At 49.8% G+C, this 25,532-nt stretch overlaps 4 protein-coding genes across 8 annotated transcripts in view; 2 read left to right on the plus strand and 2 right to left on the minus strand.

Moving 5' to 3' along the window:
- The window catches only part of PELP1 (proline, glutamate and leucine rich protein 1), a 45,609-nt gene extending 37,500 nt beyond the window's left edge, over window positions 1-8,109 (minus strand). The window contains exon 1 of the mRNA XM_061175563.1: window positions 7,822-8,109. Within this exon, the coding sequence (XP_061031546.1) occupies window positions 7,822-7,884 (63 nt within the window). The 5' untranslated portion in view covers window positions 7,885-8,109. The remainder of the gene's footprint in view (window positions 1-7,821) is intronic.
- A 77-nt stretch (window positions 8,110-8,186) lies between these two features.
- On the plus strand, window positions 8,187-9,845 carry MED11 (mediator complex subunit 11). 2 transcript variants are annotated; one of them, XM_061175570.1, is made up of 3 exons: window positions 8,187-8,348; window positions 8,545-8,675; window positions 9,340-9,845. In XM_061175570.1, exons 1-3 carry the CDS (start codon window positions 8,264-8,266, stop codon window positions 9,475-9,477), a joined length of 354 nt encoding a protein of 117 aa, XP_061031553.1. In that variant the 5' UTR covers window positions 8,187-8,263; the 3' UTR covers window positions 9,478-9,845. The 2 variants fall into 2 exon arrangements, with proteins under 2 accessions (XP_061031553.1, XP_061031554.1); XM_061175571.1 differs by having other exon boundaries at window positions 8,551-8,675.
- Window positions 9,846-10,162: 317 nt separating this feature from the next.
- CXCL16 (C-X-C motif chemokine ligand 16) lies at window positions 10,163-13,905 on the minus strand. Its single transcript, XM_061175569.1, has 5 exons — window positions 13,436-13,905; window positions 12,941-13,079; window positions 12,552-12,634; window positions 10,920-11,339; window positions 10,163-10,469 (listed from the first exon to the last, which is right to left on the minus strand). Exons 1-5 carry the CDS (start codon window positions 13,500-13,502, stop codon window positions 10,423-10,425), a joined length of 756 nt encoding a protein of 251 aa, XP_061031552.1. The 5' UTR covers window positions 13,503-13,905; the 3' UTR covers window positions 10,163-10,422.
- Window positions 12,777-19,916, plus strand: ZMYND15 (zinc finger MYND-type containing 15). 4 transcript variants are annotated; one of them, XM_061175568.1, is made up of 14 exons: window positions 12,777-14,223; window positions 14,693-15,302; window positions 15,744-15,978; window positions 16,065-16,220; window positions 16,493-16,653; window positions 17,198-17,350; window positions 17,671-17,751; window positions 17,898-18,014; window positions 18,107-18,207; window positions 18,295-18,393; window positions 18,557-18,710; window positions 18,819-18,851; window positions 19,088-19,248; window positions 19,620-19,801. In XM_061175568.1, the coding sequence occupies exons 1-14, from the start codon at window positions 14,062-14,064 to the stop codon at window positions 19,716-19,718; spliced, it is 2,322 nt and encodes a 773-aa protein (XP_061031551.1). In that variant the 5' UTR covers window positions 12,777-14,061; the 3' UTR covers window positions 19,719-19,801. The 4 variants fall into 4 exon arrangements, with proteins under 4 accessions (XP_061031551.1, XP_061031548.1, XP_061031549.1 ...); XM_061175565.1 differs by having other exon boundaries at window positions 12,779-14,223; window positions 18,793-18,851; window positions 19,620-19,916; XM_061175566.1 differs by having other exon boundaries at window positions 12,779-14,223; window positions 18,119-18,207; window positions 18,793-18,851; window positions 19,620-19,916.
- The last annotated feature ends 5,616 nt before the right edge of the window (window positions 19,917-25,532 follow it).

A 25,532-nucleotide genomic window follows, 5' to 3' on the forward strand; every position in this document is an offset into this window, starting at 1 on the left:
CACCCACTCCCATTCCTGTAGCCCAAGCCTTCTCCTTTTTCTCTTAAGGCTCATTCATTCATTCCATGAACAATCTTGATTTAAACCGTTATTATGTGCCAGGCATAGTATAGGGTTGGCAGTGACCGAAGCAAACATTAAATCATTGCAGTATCTGTGCTCCAAAGGAGAAATGCAGGAGCTAGGGAGTTCTGACCTAGGCTAGGGCTGGAAGAAGATTTCCCTGGAGCTAGGGAGTTCTGATCTAGGCTAGGGCTGGAAGAAGATTTCACTGGAGGTAGTGACCTTTGAGCAGAGTACTGGAAGATGAGGAGGAGTTCCAGTATCCCAGGCAAAAGTAACACCACGTGTGAAGGCAGGAGGGAACACAGCACATTTCAGAGACTGAAAGAGGCCAGAGGGACTGGGACAGAGACAGCCCGTGGCAAAGTAGTTCCAGATGAGGCTGGTGAGGCAAATGGAGCCGCTCATACAGGCCTTTAGTCTATGTTATGGCTCATGACATCTAATTAAATCATGATTTACCCACAGGCTTTAAGTGCTGCCAAAATGCCAATGACCTTGCTTACCTCTCCACAGTAGGAGCCTACCCTGCACGCCCTGGTCTTCTTCATGTGGAGGAGCCGTCATCATCCCTCTGACAACTACGAACCCGCTCCTTGACCTCTGAGCTCTTGGCCCGTGGATCTCAAACTTTTTCAGGTGAATCAGAATCCTCTGGGGTACGCGATAAAGACACAGAGTCCCAGGCTTCTACCTTCCCCAATTCTGATTCAGTCGATCCCAGGAAGAATCCATGAATCGGGATTTTGAATTAGCACACGCTTTGAGAAACAATGCCTTTTTTCTTTTAGCTTTTCACGTTTTTAATGTTTTTAAGTAAAACAAGCACACGGCTTAAAAAAAAAAAAAAATCCAAACAGTAAAGAGTGAACAGAAGGCTCCCTCCTGCCCCTGATCCCCAGCCTCCCATTTCTCATTCCCAGAGGCGATCACTATCAGCAGTTCCTTGATTACTCTTCCAAAGACATTCTTCAGACACAGTCATACACATGTGAACATATTTCCCCCTTATTTTAAATATAGATAGTAGCATACTATGCACACTCTTCTACACCTTGCTTTTTTCCCTTAATAATGCAGCTAGGAGAACATTCCTTTAGCAATCCACATAGATCTACCTCATTCTTTTAAAGAGTTGCCTAGGGCTTCCCTGGTGGCGCAGTGGTTGAGAATCTGCCTGCCAATGCAGGGGACACGGGTTTGAGCCCTGGTCCGGGAAGATCCCACATGCCGCGGAGCAACGAAGCCCGTGAGCCACAACTACTGAGCCTGCGCGTCGGGAGCCTGTGCTCCACAACAAGAGAGGCCGCGACAGTGAGAGGCCCGCGCACCGCGATGAAGAGTGGCCCCCGCTCGCCGCAACTAGAGAAAGCCCTCGCACAGAAACGAAGACCCAACACAGCCAAAAATAAATAAATAAATAAATAAATAATTTAAAAAGTTAAAAAAAAACCTTAGAAACAATTTAAAAATAAATAAATAAATAAAGAGTTGCCTAGGGGCTTCCCTGGTGGCACAGTGGTTAAGAATCCACCTGCCAATGCAGGGGTCACGGGTTCAAACCCTGGTCCGGGAAGATCCCACATGCCGCGGAGCAGCTAAGCCCGTGCACCACAACTACTGAGCCTGCGCTCTAGAGCTCGTGAGCCACAACTACTGAGCCCGCATGCCACAACTACTGAAGCCCATGCGCCTAGAGCCCGTGCTCCGCAACAAGAGAAGCCACCACAAATGAGAAGCCCACACACCGCAACGAAGGGTAGCCCCCACTTGCCGCAACTAGAGAAAGCCTGCACGCAGCAACGAAGACTCAACGCAGCCAAAAATAAATAAATAAAATAAATATATTTTAAAAAAAGAGTTCCCTAGATGTCATTTACTTTTACCAATTTTCTATCAATGGACATGAAGGCTGTCCATTCTTGCTAATTCAAACAGTATTACAATAATTATCCTTGAAGATATGTCTTTTTGCACATGCAAAGTGCGTCTGTAGGACAAACAAAAGTAGAATTGGTGGGGGAATTCCCTGGCAGTGATTAGGACTCCGTTTTCACTGCCAACGGCCCGGGTTCAATCCCTGGTCAGGGAACTAAGATCCCACGAGCCACCACGTGGTCAAAAAAAAAAAGTAGAATTGGTGGGTCAAAGAGGGTAAGCATCACTACTGTATATAAAATAGATAACCAACAGGACCTAATGTGTAGCACAGGGAACTACACTCAACATCTTGTAATAACCTATAATGGAAAAGAATCTGAAAAAGTATATATATATAAAAGTATCCGGTTGGCCAAAAAGGTCATTCGGGTTTTTCTGTAAGATGTTACGGAGGTCGTTCGGGTTTTTCCGCAAGATGTTACAGAGCATCTTATGTAACATCTTACGGAAAAACCCGAACGACCTTTTTGGCCAACCCAACATATAAATATAAAAGTATACAAGGACTTCCCTGGTGGTCCAGTGGTTAAGACTCCACGCTTCCACTGCAGGGGGCACGGGTTCGATCCCTGGTTGGGGAACTAAGATCCCACACAGTGTGGCCAAAAAAAAAAAAAAGTATATATGTAAAAAAGTATATGTATATGTTAAAAAGTATACATATAACTGAATCACTTTACTGTACACCCAAATCTAACACAACATTATAAATCGACTATACTTCAATAGAAACTTTTTTTAAAAATGAGATAAAAAAAGGGTGAGCACCTTTTTGATTACGGCCAATCAAGCAGATGACATATGGTATCACCCTAGTTTTAATTTGCATCTCTTTGATCATGAGTGAGGATGAACCCGATTTACTGGGTTGATGTTGTTTTTCTTAAAGTACTCTGAGAACTCTTTATATAGTAAAGCAATTAACCCTTTGTCATTTATTTTGCTCATATTTTTCCCACTTTGTCTTCTGAATTTGTTCCTAGCTTTTTCTTCTTTTCTTTTTACTGAGGTAAAATTCATATAACATAAAGTTAACCATTTTATTTATTTTATTTATTTTTGCTGCGTTGGGTCTTCGTTGCTATGTGCGGGCTTTCTCTAGTTGCGGCGAGCGGGGGCTACTCTTCATTGCGGTGCATGGGCTTCTCATGGTGGCTTCTCTTGTTGCGGAGCACGGGCTCTAGGTGCACGGGCTTCAGTAGTTGTGGCACACGGGCTCAGTAGTTACAGCACACGGGCTCAGCAGTTGTGGCTTATGGGCTCTAGAGCGCAGGCTCCGTAGTTGTGGCACACGTGCTTAGTTGCTCCGCGGCACGTGGGATCTTCCCGGACCAGGGATCAAACCCGTGTCCCCTGCATTGGCAGGCAGATTCTTAAGTACTGTGCCACCAGGAAAGTCCCAAGTTAACCATTTTAAAGTGTAAAATTCGGTGGCACTTAGTTCATGCACAATGTGTGCAATCATCACTTCTAGTTTCAAAGTATTTTGCTTCTGGTATTTTTAATAATTCATAATTTTTATATTTAATATGTAGTCAATTATAATCACTTTTTTTTTATGGCTTCTTGGTTTTTTGTCACAAAGCTCTTGGCCCTTCTGTTTTCTCGCAATTTAACACTTCCTTTTCTTTCCAGACTAAACTTCAGGATCATCACATCAACCACTATCTCATCAGCACCTTCAACTGTTCCTCCTTTCACAAAACCTGCTCTCAAACCCCACTCTTGGCTCTAACCACCACCCCGCCCTTGTCCCCTCCAACACGGGGCTGCTGAGGCACTGCCAGAGAAAAATCACACAACCACATTTACTCATTCATCCAACAAATATTTTTAACGCATCCTAGGTGCCAACACCGTGCTCGGTGCTGGGTATGGATTTGGGCCACTACAAACCTATGGCCTTTAACCTCAGCTGGGCCCTCAACACCTGATAACCCCCTGTCCCCCTCCACGACCCTGGTCACCTCCTACTCCTGCTCCCATCCAACTCATTAATTTTCTAAACCTTCCTCACATTCAGAGTGACTTCTCCCGCTCTTCACAGAGATTAGGCTCTGAGGGATGAATGATTTTAATTCCCACCTCCTACCGACAAGCACCGACATCGACACCATTTCTCCTACACAACCAAGGTTAAGATGCCGCCTCCAGGTCGAAGCTAATCCCTCCACCTGTGCTCAGATCGCTCCCCCTCCCACCTCCTCTGAGACCTTGATTCATCAAACCGCCCCCATCTCTTCAAACTCTGCCTCTCTCTACTGGTTCTTCCTCCATGGTAAATAAACCCGTGCAAGTCTCTTCCGTTAAAGAAAGAAAGGGAGAGAGGAAGGAAGGCAGGGAGGGAAGGAGGGAAAAGGGAGGGATAAAGGAAGGAAGCCAAAGAAAACACTCCTCCACACTCAGGGCTCTTTCACAGTAAAGTCTATCTCCTCTCTCGCTTTTCATGTTTATTTAATTTTTATTTCCAAAGTTGTATATCCACATACTTGAAGGAGTCAGATACGACTACAAGGGCTATTACAAGAAAAAGTAAACTCCTTCCCCCTGCAATTTCCTTCTCCTCAGAGGCAATTACTTTCACCTCCGTTCGATGTTTCTTTTGGCATTTACCTCCATCTCTAAACAACATGCTTGTTTTGCTACTTCTTGATTTTTGTTTTAAGCATTGTCTACAGGCTTCCTACCATGTAAGGTGAAGCTTGAGCGCCCTTTCGCCCCCCTGCCCCAACATGGGAAGCTCTCCCAAGGGAATTCTATCAGTCGGGGTTAGATCAACATCCAGGATTTATGGCAAATGTTATCCATAGCTGCGTCATGTGGTCTATTACGATTACCTTTCTCTTCTTGCACAACTGTTTTCCCTGAATAACTATCATTTTAAAAATTTGCTTATTCTCTGATTTATCACTAATTCTGCTCTATACTCTCCTCCAAAAATCTATGTATCCTCTCAATTCATTCAAAACAAAACAGATGTTATCTCTTCCATCTCCTTGAAAAATCTCTCTCCAGGAGCCTTCTGACTTGGGTCTAACTCTAGTCACCTCCTGAGAAGGGTACTTGGAAGAGAAACTTGAGACCTTGTACATATCAAAATGTCCTTATTCTATCTTCATTATTGATAGTTGGGCTGTTGTGAGAGTCTAGATATCCCCTAAAACCTATTCTGCCATGGTACTAGAACAATAGCTAGCCACCTAGGTAAGGACTGGATTTCCCAGAACCCCAGAGCTGGTAGGACCACATGACTGAGTTTTCTTCAAAGGAATGTGAGTAGAAATTATATGTGCCACTCCCTAGCCAGACCTCCGAGACAGGTGTGCCTCCTCCATATTTTCTCTTCTGCCTTCCTGCCAGCTGCAACCCACAGAGGGCAGCAACCCAGTTTTGACATTGCACACAGCAATGTCCCAGAGCAAAGCACCGTTTCTCAAAGTTTACTGTGCATACAGATCACCTGGAAGAGAAAAGCAGCGTTTCTCAAAGTATACTGTGTATACAGATCCCCTGGGATCTTCAAACACAGATACTGATGCAGTGGGTCTGTGGTGGGGCCTGAGATCCTGCATTTCTAAAAAGCATCTAGGTAATGCCAATGCTGCGGCCTGAAGACCATACTTTTGAGCATAAGAGCCTAAAGGATGGCAGAGCTGCACTGCTTGCTAGCCTTGGTCTCGGTCTGATTTGCGGAGCACTCTGAACTACCCACACCAAACTGTTTTCTGAGAAAAAGTTAAGTTCTATTTGGTTGAGCCACTGCATTTTTAGCCTTCACCCTACTACAGGTGGAGTACAGAACTCCACATTGGAAATCACTTTCCCCCAAAACGTTGAAGGCGCTGCCCCACTGGTGTGGAGTGTTAGTATTCAGAGGATCAAGGCCATTCTGATTGCTGATCCTTAGCATGTGGCCTATTTTCTCTCTGGAAGCTTCTGCAAGACCCTTTTCTGTGAGACTAGTGTTCTGATATTTCATGATGTGCCTTGATGCTGGGCACTTAATGGGCCCTTTTCATCTAGAAACACAAGTCCTTTCTTCCCTTTGTTTTCCCTGTCCTCAGAGAATTTAAGCCCGCTGGACTGATTCTCTAATTTTCTCACGTCGTCTTTCCTATATGCCATCTCCTTTCTTTTGCTTTACTTGCTGGGAGAGTGCTTCAATTTCTCTTTCAACCCTTTTGCTCAGTTTTTCATTCCTTCCCTCATGGTTTTATTTTTCAAGTGTGTTTTCTTGGATTCAATCCTTTATTATAGTATCTCTGACCTAAGCACGTCAATATTTTTTTTTCCTTAAGTTTTACTCTATGTCATCGAAGTTGGGGTTTTTTTGGTTTCTTTGTTTGGGTTTTTTTTTTCTGTTTATTTTCGTCTCTGCCTTCCATGTTAGAAAGTTTCTGCAAACATCTAGAAATCTTTTGTCTTATGTCTGCTCATTTTAAGGGTGACGTGCTAAGAAGTTGACTAGAAGATCTGCAGACACAGTTGGGACTTATCAACTGTGGGTTTCACTATGGGGTGATCCAGCTAACTGCAGTGTTGGAGAATCCCTGATGTTAATACCCTTAGATCTTTCCTCTGAATAGTCAAATTCCCCAGATGAGAGTCTTCCAGTCTCTGACCTGGAAGGTAAAAGCCTGGTTGCCAGAGTTCTAGAAACCACCACTCAGTAAATAAACTTTCACTCAATCTCTGTTTTAAATACAGTCATGCCCTGGTGCCCTCCATGCCAAAGACTCTCTGGTTTCCATCTCCAACCAAGAAACCTCCAGCAATCTGATGAGTTGGGGGTAAGCAGCTGCCAAGATATATGAGGATATAAAGGAGGAGATAGGGGGGTCTAACTATTTCAGATAATCCTCCTAATTTTAGTACTACCTACAGCCCAGCTGTACTGTGATGCCACTGATTTAAGGGTAAATCAACTTGCTTCTGAGCCAATCAACTATATTTCAGTAAAAAATTAAATTAAATTAAAAAAAAGTTGCTTCTAACTTTCTCCACTGCTGGCTTAATTACCACTTCACTGCTAAATCAGTTACCACATACCCTTCTGTCTTGCAATCTCTATTTAAAGTTTTGCTATTAACTCCTCTCTCTCCTTGACTCCTTTCTAAAATCCCCTTATTGCTATCTTCCTAGGATTTAGTAAAGGAGTGAAGTTAAACGCTAGATCCCTCAAGTTTAACTGAAAGTCTCCACTCGTTTGCTAACCCTGTGCAAACTGGCTTCATTCTCAATCTTCCATAAACTGTCAAGATTGATCTTTCCTAAAAGGTACAGCTGGTCAGAATACACTTGAAAATCCTTCAAAGGCTCCCAAATGCTTTCAAAATAAAGTCCAAATTCCTTAGCTTGCAAGCCATTTCCTGATCTGGCTCCCCACTCCAGTCTCCCCAGTCACACCTATCCACCACCACACTGCGTTCACTCCAGTCAAACTGAACCCCTTGCTGGACTTCCAATGTGTCAGCCCCCTCACACCACCATGCGCTTGCCTGTGCCTTTCCCTTTTCCACTCCAAGCTCTCATCCACCTGGTTAACCCTTCAGATTCAGTTCAAGCAGCATTTCCTCCCAGAATCCTTCCTCTGTGTTCCCAGAGACACACCCTGGGCGTATCCCTAACGAAACATTTATCCCTCTATCACGTGAGAGTCCACCTCACTCACCTTTGTATCCCCAGAGCCAACCACATTAACAGGCGATCAGAGAGGGAAAAGGCTGATGGGAGCCAGCTTCTCAGAATATACTGACAGTCCGTGTTTCAGGGCTCCCGTTCAGGGGGAATCGCTAGGGCGAATAAGGTCACACTCACCAAGTCCAGCTTTCCCCAGGCTCCGATAGGTGGCGGAGTGGGATAGGCAAACACAGGGTCCATGGCTGTCCAGTCCGTAAAACCCCAGAGCTCCCACCATCATCACCTAGCACCCAGCAGACGCTCACTAAATTCTTGTAGAAGAAATTAAGCACAGACCACAAGACAGTGTCGTGAAGCTGGACAGGTTTGAAGGGCGTGAATATTTCGATACTGCCTCTTACCCACAGGTGGTCACGCGGTGGTGGCGCAGACCTGGGCATGCGCAGGAGACCCTGGGAGTTGTAGTTCACCAGGTGAACCGAAACCGGCGAGACCGCGCTGAGCATCCCGGGAACTGTAGTGTTAGCTAAGGGGCGCGCTCTGCGCGGGCGCAAACGGACAACCATTTCCGGGCACTTTTCCGCAGCATTTCGCAAAAGGAGAGAATCCAGGAGTAGCGATGGCTACCTACAGCTTGGCGAACGAGCGACTACGCGCCCTGGAAGACATCGAACGGGAAATTGGAGCCATTCTTCAGAATGCAGGTTCGGGATACGACGACCAGAGGAGGAGCGGCAGCGAGAGCGAGAGCTAGACCGACCGTGCGCACATGCGCCGACCGGTGACTGGGAGTGGGGTTGGGAGGGATCCTAAGTGGGTGCAGGGGTGGGTGGGGCTGGCTCTGGGGCGCGGCTATACTGGCAGTCTCCGGATAGCCCCGCCCACTCTCCACCCCGGCAGGTACAGTGATCTTGGAACTTTCCAAGGAAAAAACCAATGAGCGGCTCCTAGACCGACAGGCAGCGGCCTTCACCGCGTCGGTGCAGCACGTGGAGGCGGAGCTGTCAGCTCAGATCCGCTATCTCACTCAGGTGTGTGTGTGTGTGTGTGTGTGTTGGAACGTCCTACGCGCGCGTGTGTGTGTGTTTTGGACCATGCAACACGCCCACCCCAGCTCTCTGCCTTAGCCTTAAACTTCAGGAGTCCCGGGCAGAGCTTTGGTCTCGGGAGCCAAGCAAGACCAGCCCTACCCAGCAGGCCTGTTGACCCTGGCAGGACCCCTCCCTTCCAGGGTAGGTTTCCTGTGTCACTGAGTTGCATCACATGAGCCACGGGATGGGGAAGTCCTGGGAGAGAGTGTGTGAACAATACGAAAGCCACAGGATATGCTTTTAGAAACTTGACCTGACCTCAAGGGTATGCAGCCCCAGATGGCTACCTCCTGAGAAAAGGAACAGGATTGAAAGGGTTCTGAGGTCATTATAACAGCAACTACCCTTTACTAAACTTTTACAGTGTGCCAGACACTCTGCATTATCTAATCCTATAACAACTCTAGGAAGTAGTTAGTTACTGTCATCCCCATTTTACAGATGAGGTTAACAGAAATTCAGTGATATGCCCTAGGTAATCCAGCTAACCACGTGGCATAGCAAATTCAGACGCAGGGAAGAAATGAGGCAAGAGACCTGATGCCTGGCTGGGGAGATGGGAAAGGGGAGGGGTGCTTCTTTGATCAATCTAAATGTCCTGTAGGTGGCCACAGGGCAGCCCCATGAGGGCTCCAGCTACTCTTCGAGGAAGGACTGTCAGATGGCCCTGAAGCGAGTGGACTATGCTCGTCTCAAGCTCAGTGAGGTGGCTCGAGCCTGTGAGCAGATGCTGGAAAACTAGGCCAAGCAGGTGAAAAGCTTGGAAGGAGAGCTCCACCTACACCCCAGGACAGAACCTGGAGAGCATGGGCTGCCCCGTACATGCCCTGCTGGTCAGAAGCCATGAGGACAAAGGCACAAAAGGTGGGAATGGAGAACAAAGACCAAGCCCATGCATGGCTGTGCCCTGGCTCCTCCTGCCATGCACTTCGCCGAGCGCTGACAAGCTCAGAACAGGAGACAGAGACTAAAGACACCCAACCCACTTCCTCAGGTCCCTGCCCCAGGCTTCTGGCAGACTTGGACCAATGCAGACACATTTTTGTTCACTGGAAAAGATAAAATGAGAACTAAGGGTTTTGATAATAAAAACAATAACACTAAAAACAAGGAGCTCAGACTCTCATTGGGGCACATATGGGTGATGTAAGGGGTTGAGGAAGTAAAACCAGGCTGTATGGCAGCTGCTGAGGAGGGGGGGTGGGAAAGCGGGAGAGGGCTGAAGCTGGGGAGGAACACTGCTGTGGTGTGAAGAGACAAGGACAAGGACAAGACACAAGGGTCTTGGGACAAGGAGGTTGGCAGGGATTGGGGGATGCGCCGAGGGGGAAGGTGTCAGGTGGCCATCAGCAGAGAAGCTCAAGCCAGGAATCATGGTAAGGGGGCAAGGGCATGAGACCAATGTCTGCAGAAAGAAGAGTCAATAATTATAAAAATAAGTTTTAGTAGTTAAAAAATCCATGTATAGAATTTGTACAAGATATCTAGTATAAGAGGTGATTTTACATTACAGCATAGAAAAAAAAAAATGGAGGGGAGGTCTAAGAGAGGGCAGTGGCTGGTTAGTTGTGTATTAAACATTGACAAATATGTAGAGAGTGCCTACCATGTGCCAGGGATTGCTCTAGTATATTAACTGCATTTGATACTGAATAAATCATAATCTGCCCTCACAAGCTTCCATTCTTTAAGCATTGGCGTCTGCTGCCACACGCACATAATGAAGGTGCAAATCTGGAAAAGATAAAGAAATTGAAAGATGAGCTCTGAGATCAAGGGAAGTTGGGCGGGGGAGTGGGGGGCAAGGGGTGATAGCTTGAACTGGGGAATCAGATTCCAAAACATTGACTATAGATCAGGTACATAGTAGGTGCTCAATAAAGATGTGTGAATTGAACGAATAGCTCCTACCTTCCTCCATCGCTTCATCTCCCACTCGTCTGCTCTAGCTGCCATCTTGATGTTGCTCAAGCACTGCCTGGCTTTGAAGGCCATGCACTGGTCCCTGGGCCTATGGTGGCTTCCCTCCCTCCCCATTCTGTAGTCTGGCTGACTCTTCCCTCATCGCCTGTTGTCCATGGTGCAGGCAGCCTCCACATTTGCCAGCCTGAGAGCTACTGTGGGCAGGATCCCTGCCAAGGAGGCTCTGGATCCCTGGAGGAGGGGTTCAGAGGCCCAGTTTACCTGGAGGGCACTGCAGTGACTGCTCCCTCCTCTTCTTGCACAGCATGTAGAGCAGGGCTCCAGTGAGGAGGAAAACGATGCCCAAGAGGGACAGCACCGGCACCATGGCTGATGTCCCAGCTGCAGGACCCACATTTTCTCCCAGCTGCTTCTGGTTCCCCCTGGCCCCAGGCCTTGCCCCCAGACGGTGGACCGAAGTGTAAGTGGTAGTCTCATTGGAGTGGATGAGCTTTTTGTCCAACGAAGGTGCTCCTTCTGGAGGGGTGGGCTGCTGGGAAGGCTGCTGGGTGGATGGCAGGTACTTCTGTGCAGGGGTGCCCGTGGCTGAAGGTGTCTTTTCTGTGGGCTCAGGAACCTGGGTGCTGCGGGGAGGTACATGTCCCTGGCGGGCCACACTCCTGGCGTGAGCACGTCCACATTCTGAAGAAGCAAGAAGTGAGGAATCAGGGCTATGAGGGGATAAGGTGAAGAACTAGATAGAGGGAAGGGTAGTGGGTCAAGGAGAACATCAAGGGAACAGCTAAATGCCAGGAAAGAAAGGCAGGGGCAGAGGGAAAACATGGGGAGATGGAAGTGAGCAAACCACAATATGGAGCCACTGGGGCGAGCATGCATTCTGAACTGGGAAGTCAGGAGACCTGGGTTGGAACCCGGGCTCTGCTACAAAGTAGCTGTGACCTTGCCCCTTGTCTCTTAACCTCTCTGGAATTCATTTCTTTCAGCTGTAAAGCAGGGATAATTTTAGTACTAAAGGCCAGAGTAGCCAGGAAGAGTAAATGAATAAGGTAGGTCTACGTAGCCAAAGGGCAGTAGGAGTACCACCAATGCTACAGAAGACAACTTTAGCTGGGACCTGGAAGAACACTTTGTGTCTTAATGGTTATGTATTTATTTTAGGAGAAAAATACAACCAGCATATCAAACTTGTGACTTCACAGATGTTCCTGCTTAGGACTATTTGCCATTAAGTTTTTCAGAAGTGGCTGTGTACACTTAAGATTTATTCGTTTCATTGTTTGTAAATTTTACCTCAAAAGAAAAAAAAAGGAACAATAAAATATAAAACCCTCCTTAATAATATACATGATGAAATGTCTGGGGATAAAGTATAGTCAACCCTGCAACTTACTTGGAAGTGCACCAAAAAATATTAGGCAGGTTGATGAGGAATAGAGGGATGGATAGACAGATGGGTGTGCAATAAAGCAAATATAGTTAAAATGCTGTAAACTCGATATTGTAAAATATAAAATATATTTGCTTTATTATGTACACACATAAAATATAAAAATCAAATATTATAGAATCTAGGTGGTGGGTATATGGATGTTCACTGTACAAATCTTTCAACTTTTATATATGTCTTTAAATTTCCATAATAAATTACTGGAAAATAAAAATAGTGCCTTGATTTCAAGGAAAACATTAAGTAAATGCACAGGTGATAGGATGAATTGGCAAAAATCCTGGAAGTGATGGTGAGTGATTTCTGGTAAACAGGGACTTAAGTGAAAGTACACAGAATAGGAATGTGAGGTGTCAAAGGGGAAAGGGCTGAGGCAAAGAAAAGTGTAAGGTGGAGGCGGCCGAGCCCTGGAGACAGAGCCTGGGGAGGAGGGAGAAAGCGCTCACCTTCACGATCAAAGCAGCGCATCAGTTCCTGGACCCACCGGTCACTGCTGCCTCCACACACACTTCCCAAGGGTAGCTGGAACCTGTAAGGAAGGACGTGGTCTCAGCTGCGTCTCCAATCTCCGCTCCCCTTTCCTCCCCCCCTCTCCCAGCTCTTTCCTCGTTCCAAAGAAGTGAGGTCACTGCCAAGATTCAGCAGTTTCTGCTGGGACTGGGAAATTCCAGACGGGTCAGGGAAACTAAGGTGTGGAGAATTAGGGCAAACATAACCTAATGTTATGGGGACTATAGAGGGGACTAGGGGTCCTCCCAGAAGGAGCTCAAGTTTGACCAGAGAGGGTCCTGGAGGCACCCGGAGGCTCTGCGCTCCCAGGGGTGGGTGAGATTACCTGACGTAGGAAGAGCAACGTTGATAGACTTTCAGGTATTTTCGGAGATGTCCCATGTATTGATCGTTAGGAGGGGAGTGGGAAGAAATTCTTCTATCACAGGGACAACTTCCAGCGATGCTACCTTCATTGCCATCGCCTGAGCGGGACCGAGGTTGTCAGCACAGGTTCCCCGGTTCAGGGGCTCACGCAGCGGTAAACTTAGCCTCCAACCCACAGCCCCACTGCAGCCTCTCCCCTAGACCCGGGGATCTGAGCCCCTCCCACCCCCCGGGCTCAACTCACACATTACACTCCCCAACCACGTCCATAATCACACCTGGACCCTGGTGTTCCCCAGCCCGTCCCCAACCCCAGGCAGCTGGCCCTCCCCCTGCCCCGGCTGCCTTGGGGACCCTGGCTCCCCACTTATTCAACTCAACCCCGCGGCCCTCGTGCCCCCCATCCCCTTCCCTGGATTCGGGGATCTGGGCACCAGCCGGGCCCCTGACGAACCTGGAGGAGTGTGGCACGCTAGAAAGAGTAGGAGCAAGAGGAACCGGAGTTCCCAGCCCAGCATCATCTCGGGCCCGCCTCGCCCTGTCTGACTCCCAGACGTGCTCCGGAGCCTGACGTCCAGCCGGTTTCTCAATGGCTTTCGCTTCCTTCTCCCGCCACGCCTGAGATTCTGCGGGAGACGGCGGCCGTCGGCACCAAGGCCCGGCCGAGGCGGGGCGCGAGGTGGCGGCGCCTCCTTCTGGGCGCCCTCACCGTCTCGAACTGGTAAGTGCGGTCAGTACCGTTTTAACCGCGTGATCGCCGGCCTGGGGCGGCGGGGAAACTCCGGGAGGCGGAGCTCCTCCGCCCGCGCCCCCGCACCCAGCCCAGAGCCCCGTCGAGGGGGCAGCCAGGAATGTTTGAAGAAGGCGAAAGAAAGCGGAAGAAAGTCCAGGCTGCAGGGCCAGGAGCGGCGGGCGGGCACTGCCCACTAGGCTGATCCGGTTCGGCCCGGGGATGCCAGCCCCGCCCGCCCGCCCTCCGCAGGTCAGTCGGCTGGACCTCCTCCTTCGAGAGGCTTTCACTTTTCGGGCTCGGGTCCGGCGCACGGGGATCCAGTCACATGGCTGGAGTGACCGCGGCAGATGAGTCCGCGCGCCCAGCAGCGCAGACACTGCCCTGAGCGCCTCTGCGCCGCGCAAGACACGGGGAGCGTGGCAACCCGAGGAGCCGGCGGGGGGCTCGGGCAGCCTGACGTCACGCCCCACCCCGAGGTATTTACCTTCGAAAAGTGGTGGCGGCTGCAGGTACCGGAGTAGCGGACCGGACGGGAGGGGCTAGGTGTACTGGGGCTCACCGCCAAACCTATCCAAGCCTAAGAGATGCCCTAGCTCCTGTCCCCCTCCTCCCACACCCCACAGACGGATCCAAAACTTCCCTCCTCACCAAACCCTTGCCCATAGGATTAGCCCTCTCCCACTTCTATCCTCAACTCAAACCCTACCTTTGAGGGTTTGAGCCTCAAATTTTGAGCCCCAAAGACCATCTCCCTCCCGACTACTCATCCTTAACCCTAATCACCCACTTTCAAGTCTGGACCCCATTCTCACCCTGAATTCCCATCCTCAGCCCTGAAAACTCCTTTCTCGCTCCTAACACTCCTCCATAGATTCCACCCTAAGTGACCCTCAAACCCACACTCTCCCCCATTTTATGACCCAGCCCCAAACTCTCCCGAGTACCTCTCTCTCACCATATATCCCTCCCTCTGCTCAGTCTGGGCCCAGGCCTTGTGCCCCTGAAGACATGGAGTTTGTGTCTGGATACCGGGATGAGTTCCTTGATTTCGCTGCCCTCCTCTTTGGCTGGTTCCGCAAGTTCGTGGCGGAGCGCGGGGCCGTGGGGACCAGCCTTGAGGGCTGCTGGCGGCAGCTGGAGGCTCAGATCAGGAGGCTGCCCCAGGACCGCGCCCTTTGGGTGCTCCACGTCTTGCCCAACCGTAGTGTGGGCATCAGCCTGGGGCAAGGGGCAGAGCCAGGCCCTGCACCAGGCCTGGGGGCTGCCCGGCTCCTGGGAGACGAGCCCCCACTCCACCTGCGGGACCTAAGCCCCTATGTCAGCTTTGTCAGCCTGGAGGATGGGGAGGAGGAGGAGGAGGAAGAGGAAGAAGAAGAGAATGGAGAGGAGGAGGATACAGGCACAGAGAAAGTAGACACAGAGGAGGATGGGGAGCCAGCCCCTACCAGCAGGGAGTCCCCACAGGAAGCAAACCCCCCAGGGGAGGCAGAGGAGACCGAGCAGGAGGCAGGACGTCGCGAGGTTGGCTGCCAAGAGGACAGGGCGGAGGACAAACCAGGGCCTGAGAGGAGGAAGGGACAAAGAAGTGGTAAGAACCCAGGGCTGGCCCTGCCCTGCCCCCGCCCAGGCATACTCCCCTTCAAAGCCATCCTCTGCCCCTCAGAATCCAGTTAGGAGTCACAAATGGGTGGCCCTCAGGCCAATCTGGCCTAAAAAGGTGTCTTCATTGATCCACAATGTTCTTTGTTTTTTAAATTTGAGCCAATATTTAAACATTAAAAGAAAAAAATTCCAGAAGTCTGGAGTTACCCCTTCTCAAGAAAAATGTAAAGTTCCCACAGCAGGCCCACATTTCCACCTGGCAGCAAATGCTGGTTCTGTGTAGCCGCAGTCCCCTTCCGATGAGGCATGCCCTCTCTACCTAGTCCCCTTCGCTCAGTCTCCTAGTCCCCGTGGGCATTTGATTTGGTATCCCTGACCCTGACAGTCTTTGCCCCCCCCTGCCCCCGACTTTTCCCTTTTTCCCCAGAGGCGGCCCCCCTGCACCTTTCCTGCCTCCTACTGGTGACGGATGAACATGGCACCATCTTGGGCATTGACCTGCTGATGGATGGAGGGCAGGGGAGTGCAGGCAGGGGCTCAGGGACACAGAACCTGGCTCCTCGGGCCTATGCTCTCCTCTGCCACAGCATGGCCTGCCCCATGGGCTCTGGAGACCCCCGAAAGCCCCGAAAGCTTACTGTGGGAGACGCCCAGCTGCATCGGTACAGAAACCTGGTAGAGGGTGGGGAAGCCTGGGGCCCTGGGCTCCTGAGCCCCCCAGCCTGATGCCGTCTCCACCCCCATTCAGGGAGCTGGAGAATCTGGTCCCAAGGCTGAGAGTGAAGCTAGCCAAGACTCCGATGCGGACATGGGGTCCCCGGCCCGGCTTCACCTTTGCCTCCCTTCAGGCTCGAACCTGCCATGTTTGTCACAGGCATAGCTTTGAAGTGAAGCTAACTCCCTGGTGAGCAGCCTGCAGAGATGGAGCAAGCGGAAGGAAGACCCCAACAGTCAGGCAAACAGAGAGGAAGCAGGCTGGTGGGGGGCCCTGCAGACAGACAGAGTGAGGGACAGGGAAACAAGAAGATGACACACACACAAAAAAGCTGTTACAGGCAGAGAGAGTACAAACAGACTGAGTGCGTACGGGCAGCCGCAGGACAGATGGACAGCAGACAGGGGACCTACATACACTAACACTGAGTGCCCACCCCCCCCCACCCCCCGTGACCCCAGCCCCCAGTGTGGCGCTGTCTTGTACTGCGGAGAGGCTTGTCTCCGGGCTGACTGGAAGCGATGCCCAGATGATGTGAGCCACCGATTTTGGTGCCCAAGGCTTGCAGCCTTCATGGAGCGGGCCGGAGAACTGGCAACTCTGCCTTTTACCTACACCGCAGGTACCCTAAGGAGGTCAGGATAGGTGGGGGAAAGTGGGACCCGGTCTTTGGAACTGGGGCCCCAGGTGCCTGGGAACAGGGTCCTGGGCTTGAAGGCTAAGTGCCTGGGGCTGGAATCTAGATCCCTGGAATAACAGCTGGGTGCTGGGTATTTGGGGCTGGGGGCTAGACCCCTGGGGCTGGACACAGCATCTCTGGAGCTGAGGACTGAGTGCCCTGGTCCCTGAGAGAACTTATGGGATTCGGGAGTAGGGATTCAAATACTTGCTTCTCAGCTTCACCACTCACTGGTGACCTGAAACAAATCGCTTTACTTCTTAGAGCTATTTCCTCACCTGTGAAGTGGGCAGACTAACAAATGTTAAAACCCATGGAATTGTTATATGGGTTCTGTGGGCTACGCTGTAGACACTCAGAAATGTTAATAGTTCTCTGTCTGACTAGAACCAGACTCAGACTCAGGGTCCTGGGGAGAGACTGAGGAGAGCCAAAGTCTGGAATCCTGGCCACCAGGCCCTCAACCCCTCCCCTCATCCTTCTCCAGAGGTGACCAGTGAAACCTTTAACAAGGAGGCCTTCCTGGCCTCACGAGGCCTCACTCGTGGCTACTGGACCCAGCTCAGCATGCTGATTCCAGGCCCTGGCACCCCCGGGCACCCAAGGGGCAGCACGCCATCCCTCAGCATTCTTCTCAATGGTGCGTGGGGCCTCTCTCCAGGCATAAGTCCCTCAGACTAGAGGGAAGGACGGGAGAGCAAAAAGTTGTCCGGATCCTAGATAACCCCTCCACATACACACCAAACCTCACCACCACCACCAGGGCATTTCATGCCTCTCCCCAACCCTCAGAAAAGTCACCCCTGCCCAGCCCATCCAGAAGCCCCATCCCTAGGCAGCTCCCCATTCCTCCTGCTGCAGCTCCAGGCCCTCTCTCAGGGAACACAGCTCCTTTGGAAGAAGGAAGAGGCCAGGTGGGGACCTCCCTGACACCAGGCTCCTCTTCTTTCATCCTCTCAGGAGATCCCTACCAGCTTCTTCAGGGGCATGGGCCTGCTCTGATGCCTCCTGTGCCCCCAGATCCACCCAGGGGCCTCTTTGGTGAGCTGGAGGGGCCCTGAGGGAGCTAGGGGTAGGGACGGCGCCTGGAGGGCCAGCAGTCTCGGTGGCTGAGAAAAGGGGCTATTAGACAGGAGAGGTGGGGGTCCAGGCCTGGGGCAAGGTCCCTGGTAACCCACTCTCCCCAGGCTCGTGGCAGGATTACTACACATGGCGGGGCCTCAGCTTGGACTCCCCCATGGCTGTGCTTCTCACCTACCCGCTGACTGTGTACTACGTCATCACCCATCTGGTGCCCCAGTCCTGTAAGGAGGTCGGAGGCGGGGGGAGGAGTGCGTGGAGCAGGGGGGCCAGGGGGGTGGGAGGGGAGGAGGAGACCGTATTCTTAAATGGCTAGCTTATCACCCAGTCCCTGAGCTCAACATCCAGAACAAACAGTCACTGAAAATCCATGTGGTGGAGGCTGGGAAGGAGTTCGACCTCATCATGGTGTTTTGGGTAAGTCCCTCCAGGCCTGAGGGCTGGGCATTTGGGTGTGGAGGTGGACGCCGGGTGGGACCCAGATCTGTCCTCTTTGCCCTTCAGGAGCTCTTGGTCTTGCTCCCCCACGTGGCCCTGGAGCTGCAGTTTGTGGGTGACAGCCTGCCCCCTGAGAGTGACCAGCAGCATTTTACCCTGCAGAGGGTGAGGGCTGAGGGGGGCCCTGCTCTTTAGCCCTAACCCTCCTGCTGTCCTCCTGGCTGGGTTCTGCCTTTCCGATCCCTGCCTCCTCTCCCCTGTCTTACCTGATGCATCTGCCAGTACCGTAACTTCCACCGGCTTCTCCACCCCACTCCAAACTCCCCAGGATGACCTCGAAGTGTCTGTCCGTCCTGGTTCTGGGGTATCAGCACGGCTCAGCTCTGGGACTAAGGAAAAGGGGGGCCGCAGGGACCTGCAGATCAAGGTGTCTGCACGGCCCTACCACCTGCTCCAGGGGCCCAAGCCTGACTTGGTTATCGGTAAGCGCCTGGGGTAGGAGCATGAAGGAGGTGGGAGGAGGCCATGGGAGCCAGCTTCTCCCTGCTCTCCTTCCCTCCGCAGGATTTAACTCTGGCTTTGGTCTAAAGGACACTTGGCTGAGCTCGCTGCCCCGGTTACAGGTGGGGGATGGGACAAAAGGGACCTTCTCTCACCTCCTGCCCGGTCCCTCCTCCTTTTCTGAAAGTCTCTTCTTCCCCATCATCTGCTCCACAGACCTGGGGTGCGCCAGCGGGTCCTCCTACCCCCCCCTGTGCCTGCCTCATGCCTCTCCCCATCCCGGTCCGTCTGGGTCCTCGGGAGGTACGTGGGGTTGGGAGCCTTTCTGAGAGTGTCTGAGGCCCCGCCCCCACCCCAGTCCCTCCGAGTGCCGGCCTTCTTCACCGAGAGCAGCGAGTACGGCTGTGTGATGGACGACCAGACCATGGCGGTGGCCACGGGAGGGGGCACCAGCCCTCCACAGCCCAACCCTTTCCGCTCCCCCTTTCGCCTCAGAGCGGCGGACAACTGTATGCCCTGGTAAGGCCTTCTTACTCTCTGGCCGCGCATCCTGAAAGGCCCACCTCTACCCTCGTCTCTGCGGTCCTGGGACCCTCCTGGCCCAGCCCTACACCCTGCTTTCGCCGCCTGCACTCCCACCACCCCCACTGGAGGGTCTCCACAACGCCCACACACCCCTCTTTAGATCCAGCTCACAAAAATCTCTCCAACTCCTCGTTTCCCAGCCCCCGCCCCACCCAACCCCTCTGCAAAAAAAAGCCAAGTTACGCTCGGGCTGGCAGAGCCCTAAGTTTAGCCCCACCCCCTGAAACTCGGAGACCACAAACTCCGCCCCTTGAGAAAATCCCGGCCTCTTGGCCCCGCCCCTAACGGCGCCACGCCCCCCTCAGGTACTGCAACGCCTTCATCTTCCATCTGATCTACAAGCCTCCGCAAGGGATCTGGGCCCGCCCCGCGCCAGGGCCCGCGCCCCCCGCCCCAACTCCTAGCGCTCCTCCCGCCCCCGCCCGTAGGCGCCGAGGAGAAAAGAAACCTGGGCGGGGGGCCCGGCGGCGGAGGTGAGGGCGGAGAGGTAGCAGTCCACCCCCTCCCCTAACACGCCTCAGAAAGGAACACGAAACAGGCGAGGTCAAGGGGGAGGCCAGGTGGCGGAACACGAAAAGGTAAATAAAGTTACTTGTTTGAAACCACTGAGTCAAACGCTCATAACTGGGTCCTTAAATGGAAAGAGGATTAAAGGATTTACGGATGACATTTTCTTCCATCTTTCTTCAGTTCCTCGACAGCTGTCCCCTCTCTTACTTGGGATTCTGACCCTCCTGGGTAATCCCAAACTTCTTCTAATGTGTGTGTTGATAAGGTATTTTCCGGCCCCAGTAACAGGCAGGGACCGGATCCGAGTCAAGCAAGACCAAGAAACAGAAAGTGGCTTCTCTCTGGGGGGGAGAGGGGGCGGGGGCAGGGGAGGCATGCAACCTCCTAGGGGCACTCACAACCTTGGTTTAGAGTCAGTGAAAGACCCCAGCCACCCAACTGTCCAAGTTAGAAACTTCATGGCCATCCTTGACTCCACCTTCTCTCATCCTGCACGTCCCATAAAGAACCAGCTCCAGCTGAGTCAGGCTGCTGGTGACTCAACATCCAGCAGTTTATGTCCAGTCCCACTGCAAATGCCACCATATCTCGTGTTCCTTCCAAAACAGACATTCGAAACATTACTCCCTGCTTAAATCCCTTCAATGACTTTCCTCTACTTTTAAAATCCCCGTGAGTGTGGGCCGGGCTTAATGACTCTTATCACAAAGTATAGAAAGGGAAAAATAGTGGAGAAACCTGGCAGACACCACCTGCACCAAGTGACTAGGTTTACAAGAAATAAGAAGTCATGTTGACGTCATGCTCCCTGACATGATGCAATAAGGCCACATCCCCTCTGTAGTATTCTTCCCCAAAATCCATAACTTTAGACTAATCATGAGAACACACCAGACAAAACCAAACTGTGGGACAGTCTACAAAACCCCTGAGTGCTATTCTTCAAAAGTATCAAAGTCACGAAAAGCAAAGAAAGACCAAGAAACGGTGACAGATTGGAAGAGACTAAGGAGACATGACAACTAAATACGATGCAGTATCCTGGTTTGATCCCTGGAACAGAAAAAAAAATTAATGGAAAAACTGGAGAAATTCAAATAAAGTTTTCAGTTTAGCTAATGGTATTGTATCAATGCTAATTTCTTAGTTTTGATAAACACGCTGTGGTTATAGAAGAAGTAATAAGGAAGATGTGTGAGGAGTATTTGGGAACACTCTACTGTCTTTGCACCCCACCTATAAATCTAAAATTTTTTAGATTTTTTTCAAAAAAAATCTTTTTCAAAAAAAAACTTATTCAAAAAAAAGTTTAAAATTTCAGACTCTTTAGTATGGCTTGTAAGGTGCTTCTCTTTCTGTCATCCTCTTTTATTATAACTATCTTATTATCAAAGTTTCCAAATATACACAAAAGCCCAGAAGACTCAGCATAATGAATCTCTATGTGCCCATCACCCAGCTTCAACAATTATCAACATTTTTCAAATTTTATTATTACTCCCTGTGATAATGTGATAATATAAGAAATATATATTTGGTCTGCGTGCCCCATTTCTGGCACAAGAGCTTCTATAACCTGAGTGACAGAGGTGAGAGGAGCATCTTTTGTTATTCATAATAAGCCCCTTTCAACCATACCTGAGTTTAATAAGGTAACTCTAGGTGGGCCCTTATTTAACTTCAGGATGGAAGTTAGATACTAGAGGAACCAACCGTATGATTAGAGGGCTGAAACGTTCAGCCCCACCCCTTGCTCTCCAAGGGAGAGGAGCGGGGCTGGAGATTAAGTTAATCACCAAGCAACGTGCATAAAAATCCCTAAACGATGGGGTTCAGAGAGCTTCTGGGTTAATGAACACACTGAGGTACTGAAGCTGGCACACCTGGAGAGAACATGGAAGCTCCAGGCTACCCCCTCTTCCCTCACCACACCTTGCCCTATACCTCTTTTCCATTTTGCAGTTCCTTTATAACAAACCAGTAATAATTAGTAAACTGTTTTCCCGAGTTCTGTGAGCCATTTTAGCAAATTATTGAACCTGAGAAGGAGATCACAGGAAGCCTCAGTTTATAGTCAGTTGGTCAGAGGGCCCAGGGCTTGCAATTAGCATCTGAAGTGGGGGCAGTCTTTTAGGACTGAGCCCTTAACCTGTGGCAGTCTGTGCTCACTCTGGGTATTTCGTGTCAGAAGTGATTGAATTGGGACTTCCCTGGTGGCGCAGTGGTAAAGAATCTGCCTGCCAATGCAGGGGACACAGGTTCAATCCCTGGTCTGGGAAGATCCCACATGCCGTGGAGCAACTAAGCCTGTGCGCCACAACTACTGAGCCTGTGCTCTAGAGCCCACATGCTGCAACAACTGAGCCCGTGTGCTGCAACTGTTGAAGCCCACATGCCTAGAGCCCGTGGTACGCAACAAGAGAAGCCACTGCAATGAGAAGCCCATGCACTGCAACGAAGAGTAGCCCCTGCTCTCCACAACTAGAGAAAGCCTGTGTGCAGCAACGGAGACCCAACGCAGCCAAAATAAATAAATACATACATACATACCCTGTTTAAAAAAAAAAAAAAAGAATTGATTGAATTGTAGGACACCCAGTTGGTGTCAGGGTAGTTGGAGAATTGGTTGGTGTGAGAGAACAAACAAAAACAAAAGAAACACCTATTTGGTGTCAAAAGTGCTATTAGTAAAAACAGCTAATAGTTGGTGTCAGAAGTGAGATTTGCTAGACTGGCCCTAGCTCACAGAAATATGTGGTTTGAGAGGAGAAAGGATAAAAAGATGGGAGATGCAGAACCTTTGATTCCTGGGTGGCCATGTGGTCACCCATGGCATGGAGCAGCAGCTGTGCTGCACTCAGTTACTAAAGGTAAAAGTAACCAATGGAATTTAAAGTTGGATTCAACCCCCAGGAAGTTGTTTCACTAGATGCATAAGGAAATGCAAACCAAAAAGAAAGAAAGTGAAATATACAATCCCTTGGTGATTATTTGTAATAGCTAAAATGAAATTTAAAAAGAGTTCTGGTTTGGACTTTGGTGCTAGACTAAGCTCGGGTTTGAGTCAGTCTGAGTTTTGGCCACTAGCCTCAAAGCTATCCAGTAAATAATTAGCCTGGGACAACAGAAAGTACCTCTAAGGCCTCTGCTCACCAAGAAGGTAGTCAGCATGGGGGGAAGGCAAAAACCAAGGATCTACTGAAACCAGGAATATAGTTGTGAAGGAGTTGCTTCATTTTGTAGATTGGTATCATCAGCTTCCTGAAGGACCTTTACTAAAATGGATTGTGAGAGTGACTAATTTAGGGGCAGTATCTTTGTTTATAAGTGCTGCAGGATAGAACAGCATGTTTGGGTTGATACAGGACCCACAGTTCACTATTAAACAATCACAGATGGCTGTACACCAACCAGACACACAGGAGGTTATTCCTGAGGAATAATCCTAAAGCTATCCAGAACCCACCAAAAGTCACCTCATTAGCATAAACTCAGGTATAGTCAAAGGGGCCTGTTATGTATAACAAAAGACACTCCTCTCACTTCTTATCACTCAGGAAATTCCAAGGGTTTTACACGCTTTTGAGCCAAGAACCTGGGATGAAGACCAAAATATGTATTTCTTACATCACAATATCACACACCCCCGGCTGTTTCCCAGAGTGTTTTAAAGCACACCCCAGACATCAGTTATCTCCCTTATATGCATCTATAACTAATAAAGGCTTTTAAAAAATGTAACCACCATGCCATTATCATACCCAATAAAATTAACAATTATTCTTTAATATCATAATACCCAGTTCATATTCAAATTTCTTGAATTATCTCAGAAATGGCTTTTACAGTTGGTTTGTTACAATCAAGAAATGAATAAGATCTACACATGGCTTTCGGTTGTTATCTCTCTTAAGTTTTTTTGTTTTTTTCTATAACAGAACTCCTTCCCTTTTTTATTTTCAGTCCACTGATTCAATGAGAAACTAAATCACTTGTCCTGTAGAATGTTCCTCATTCTGGATCTGGCTGATTATTTCCTCTGGGTGTTTATTTAATCTGTTCATCTATATTCTTTAGTTCTATAATCTGGCAGTTAGATCTAGATGACAAGGCCCTTTTAATGTGGCCGCTGCCAACCTCCACAGGCTGATCTCATCCTGCTTCCTGCCCCCTCTCTACCCTCGAGCCAGGGGCTCTAAATGAAGACACCACACTCTCTCAGTGTGGAACTTCCCTCTTTTCTTGCACAATTAGTTCCTTCTCAGCCTAAAGCTCACTTCCTTAGGAAGGGAGGCCTTCCTTGACCCCAGATGAGGGTAGACACCCCCTGATAATACCTTGTAAATCCCCTACAGCCATAAAAGGGCAGCCTAGGTCCCTGGTGGACTGAGGGGAAAGAGAACTTTTCCCCACTCCCTTGGCCAGAAAAATAACCTCTCCCTAAGTTCCTGCCATCTCCTACATGAAAGCATATTGTTATCTCCGAGCAGCGGGGTTACTAAGGATTTGTTTATTCATTTTGTTTTGCTGTCCTGCTCATTTTTCTTCCGTGAACACACAGTACTTTTGTAATAAAAACGTTTAATTTACAAATTTGCCCACCTTAATAATTCACTTACTAAATACTGATTGAATGCACACACAGCTTTGTGTTAGAGATGCAGTGGGGAAAAAAAAACAAGAGAATGGTCCCTGCTTCCATGAAATTTACAAGGATCCCTTACCCCCATCACTCTCTATCACATTACTCTTTTATTTTCTTTGAGCACGTATCACAGTTATTTTGTTATGTCATTCATTTATTTATGTTTATTACCCCTCCTCCTCCAATACACACTAAAAAGTGAATTCCATGAAAGGGGAGACCTTGTCTGTCTGATTATAACTATGCTCCAGCACAGTGCCTGGGATGTAATAGCCACTCGGCATTTACTAAAGGAATTTTCTTTTTTTTTCTGGCTGCGCAGCTTGAGGGATCTTAGTTCCCTGACCAGAGATTGAACCCCGGCCCACGGCAATGAAAGCACTGAGTCCTAACCACTGGACAGCCAGGGAATTCCCTAAAGGACTTTTAGAAACCTATTCCTGCTATACAGGAGGGAAAGTGGACTATGAGAGGGTAAGACTTGAGACAGATCAGCTAGGAGTTTTTGGTAGCAATACAGGCAAGAGCTGATGGTGCCTTGATGCTGGAGAGAAACAGGTTAAATCCTAGGGCTAATGAGGAGGTAGAAATAACAGGTGGTGAGCAATCATATTGGAACAAGGGGAGGGCAGAGAAGGAGCTGAACGTTCCCAGGCAGGACAACCAGATCGAAGGAAGTGCCGTGTGCTCAGCGGGGACACAGGAAGAGGAGGGATGGAGTTAGAGCGGTTGGAAGGGGTGGGAGAGAAAGGTAATGAATTCAGGGTGAGACTTGTTAAGTTTGAAATGCTCATGGGACCTCGCGGTGGAGATTCTGGTAGGCAATTGACATGTGAGATGGAACTCACACAACTAGGAGAGTGGATGAGGACCCTAGAAAGAAGAAGGGGCCTTCAAAACAGAATCCTGGTGGAGGTAAGGATGGTCAGAGGAAGAGGAGCCAACTAGGAGAGGGAGAAGTGCTGAGAGCAGTGGAAAACCAGGAGGGTTCAGAAACAAAGAAAGGGTGGTCAGCTGTGCCAGACACTGCTTAGGCCAGGTCAGATCAAGGTGAAGAAGTGTC

Source organism: Eubalaena glacialis, chromosome 19 (genome assembly GCF_028564815.1).
Source record: "Eubalaena glacialis isolate mEubGla1 chromosome 19, mEubGla1.1.hap2.+ XY, whole genome shotgun sequence".
NCBI lineage: Eukaryota > Metazoa > Chordata > Mammalia > Artiodactyla > Balaenidae > Eubalaena > Eubalaena glacialis.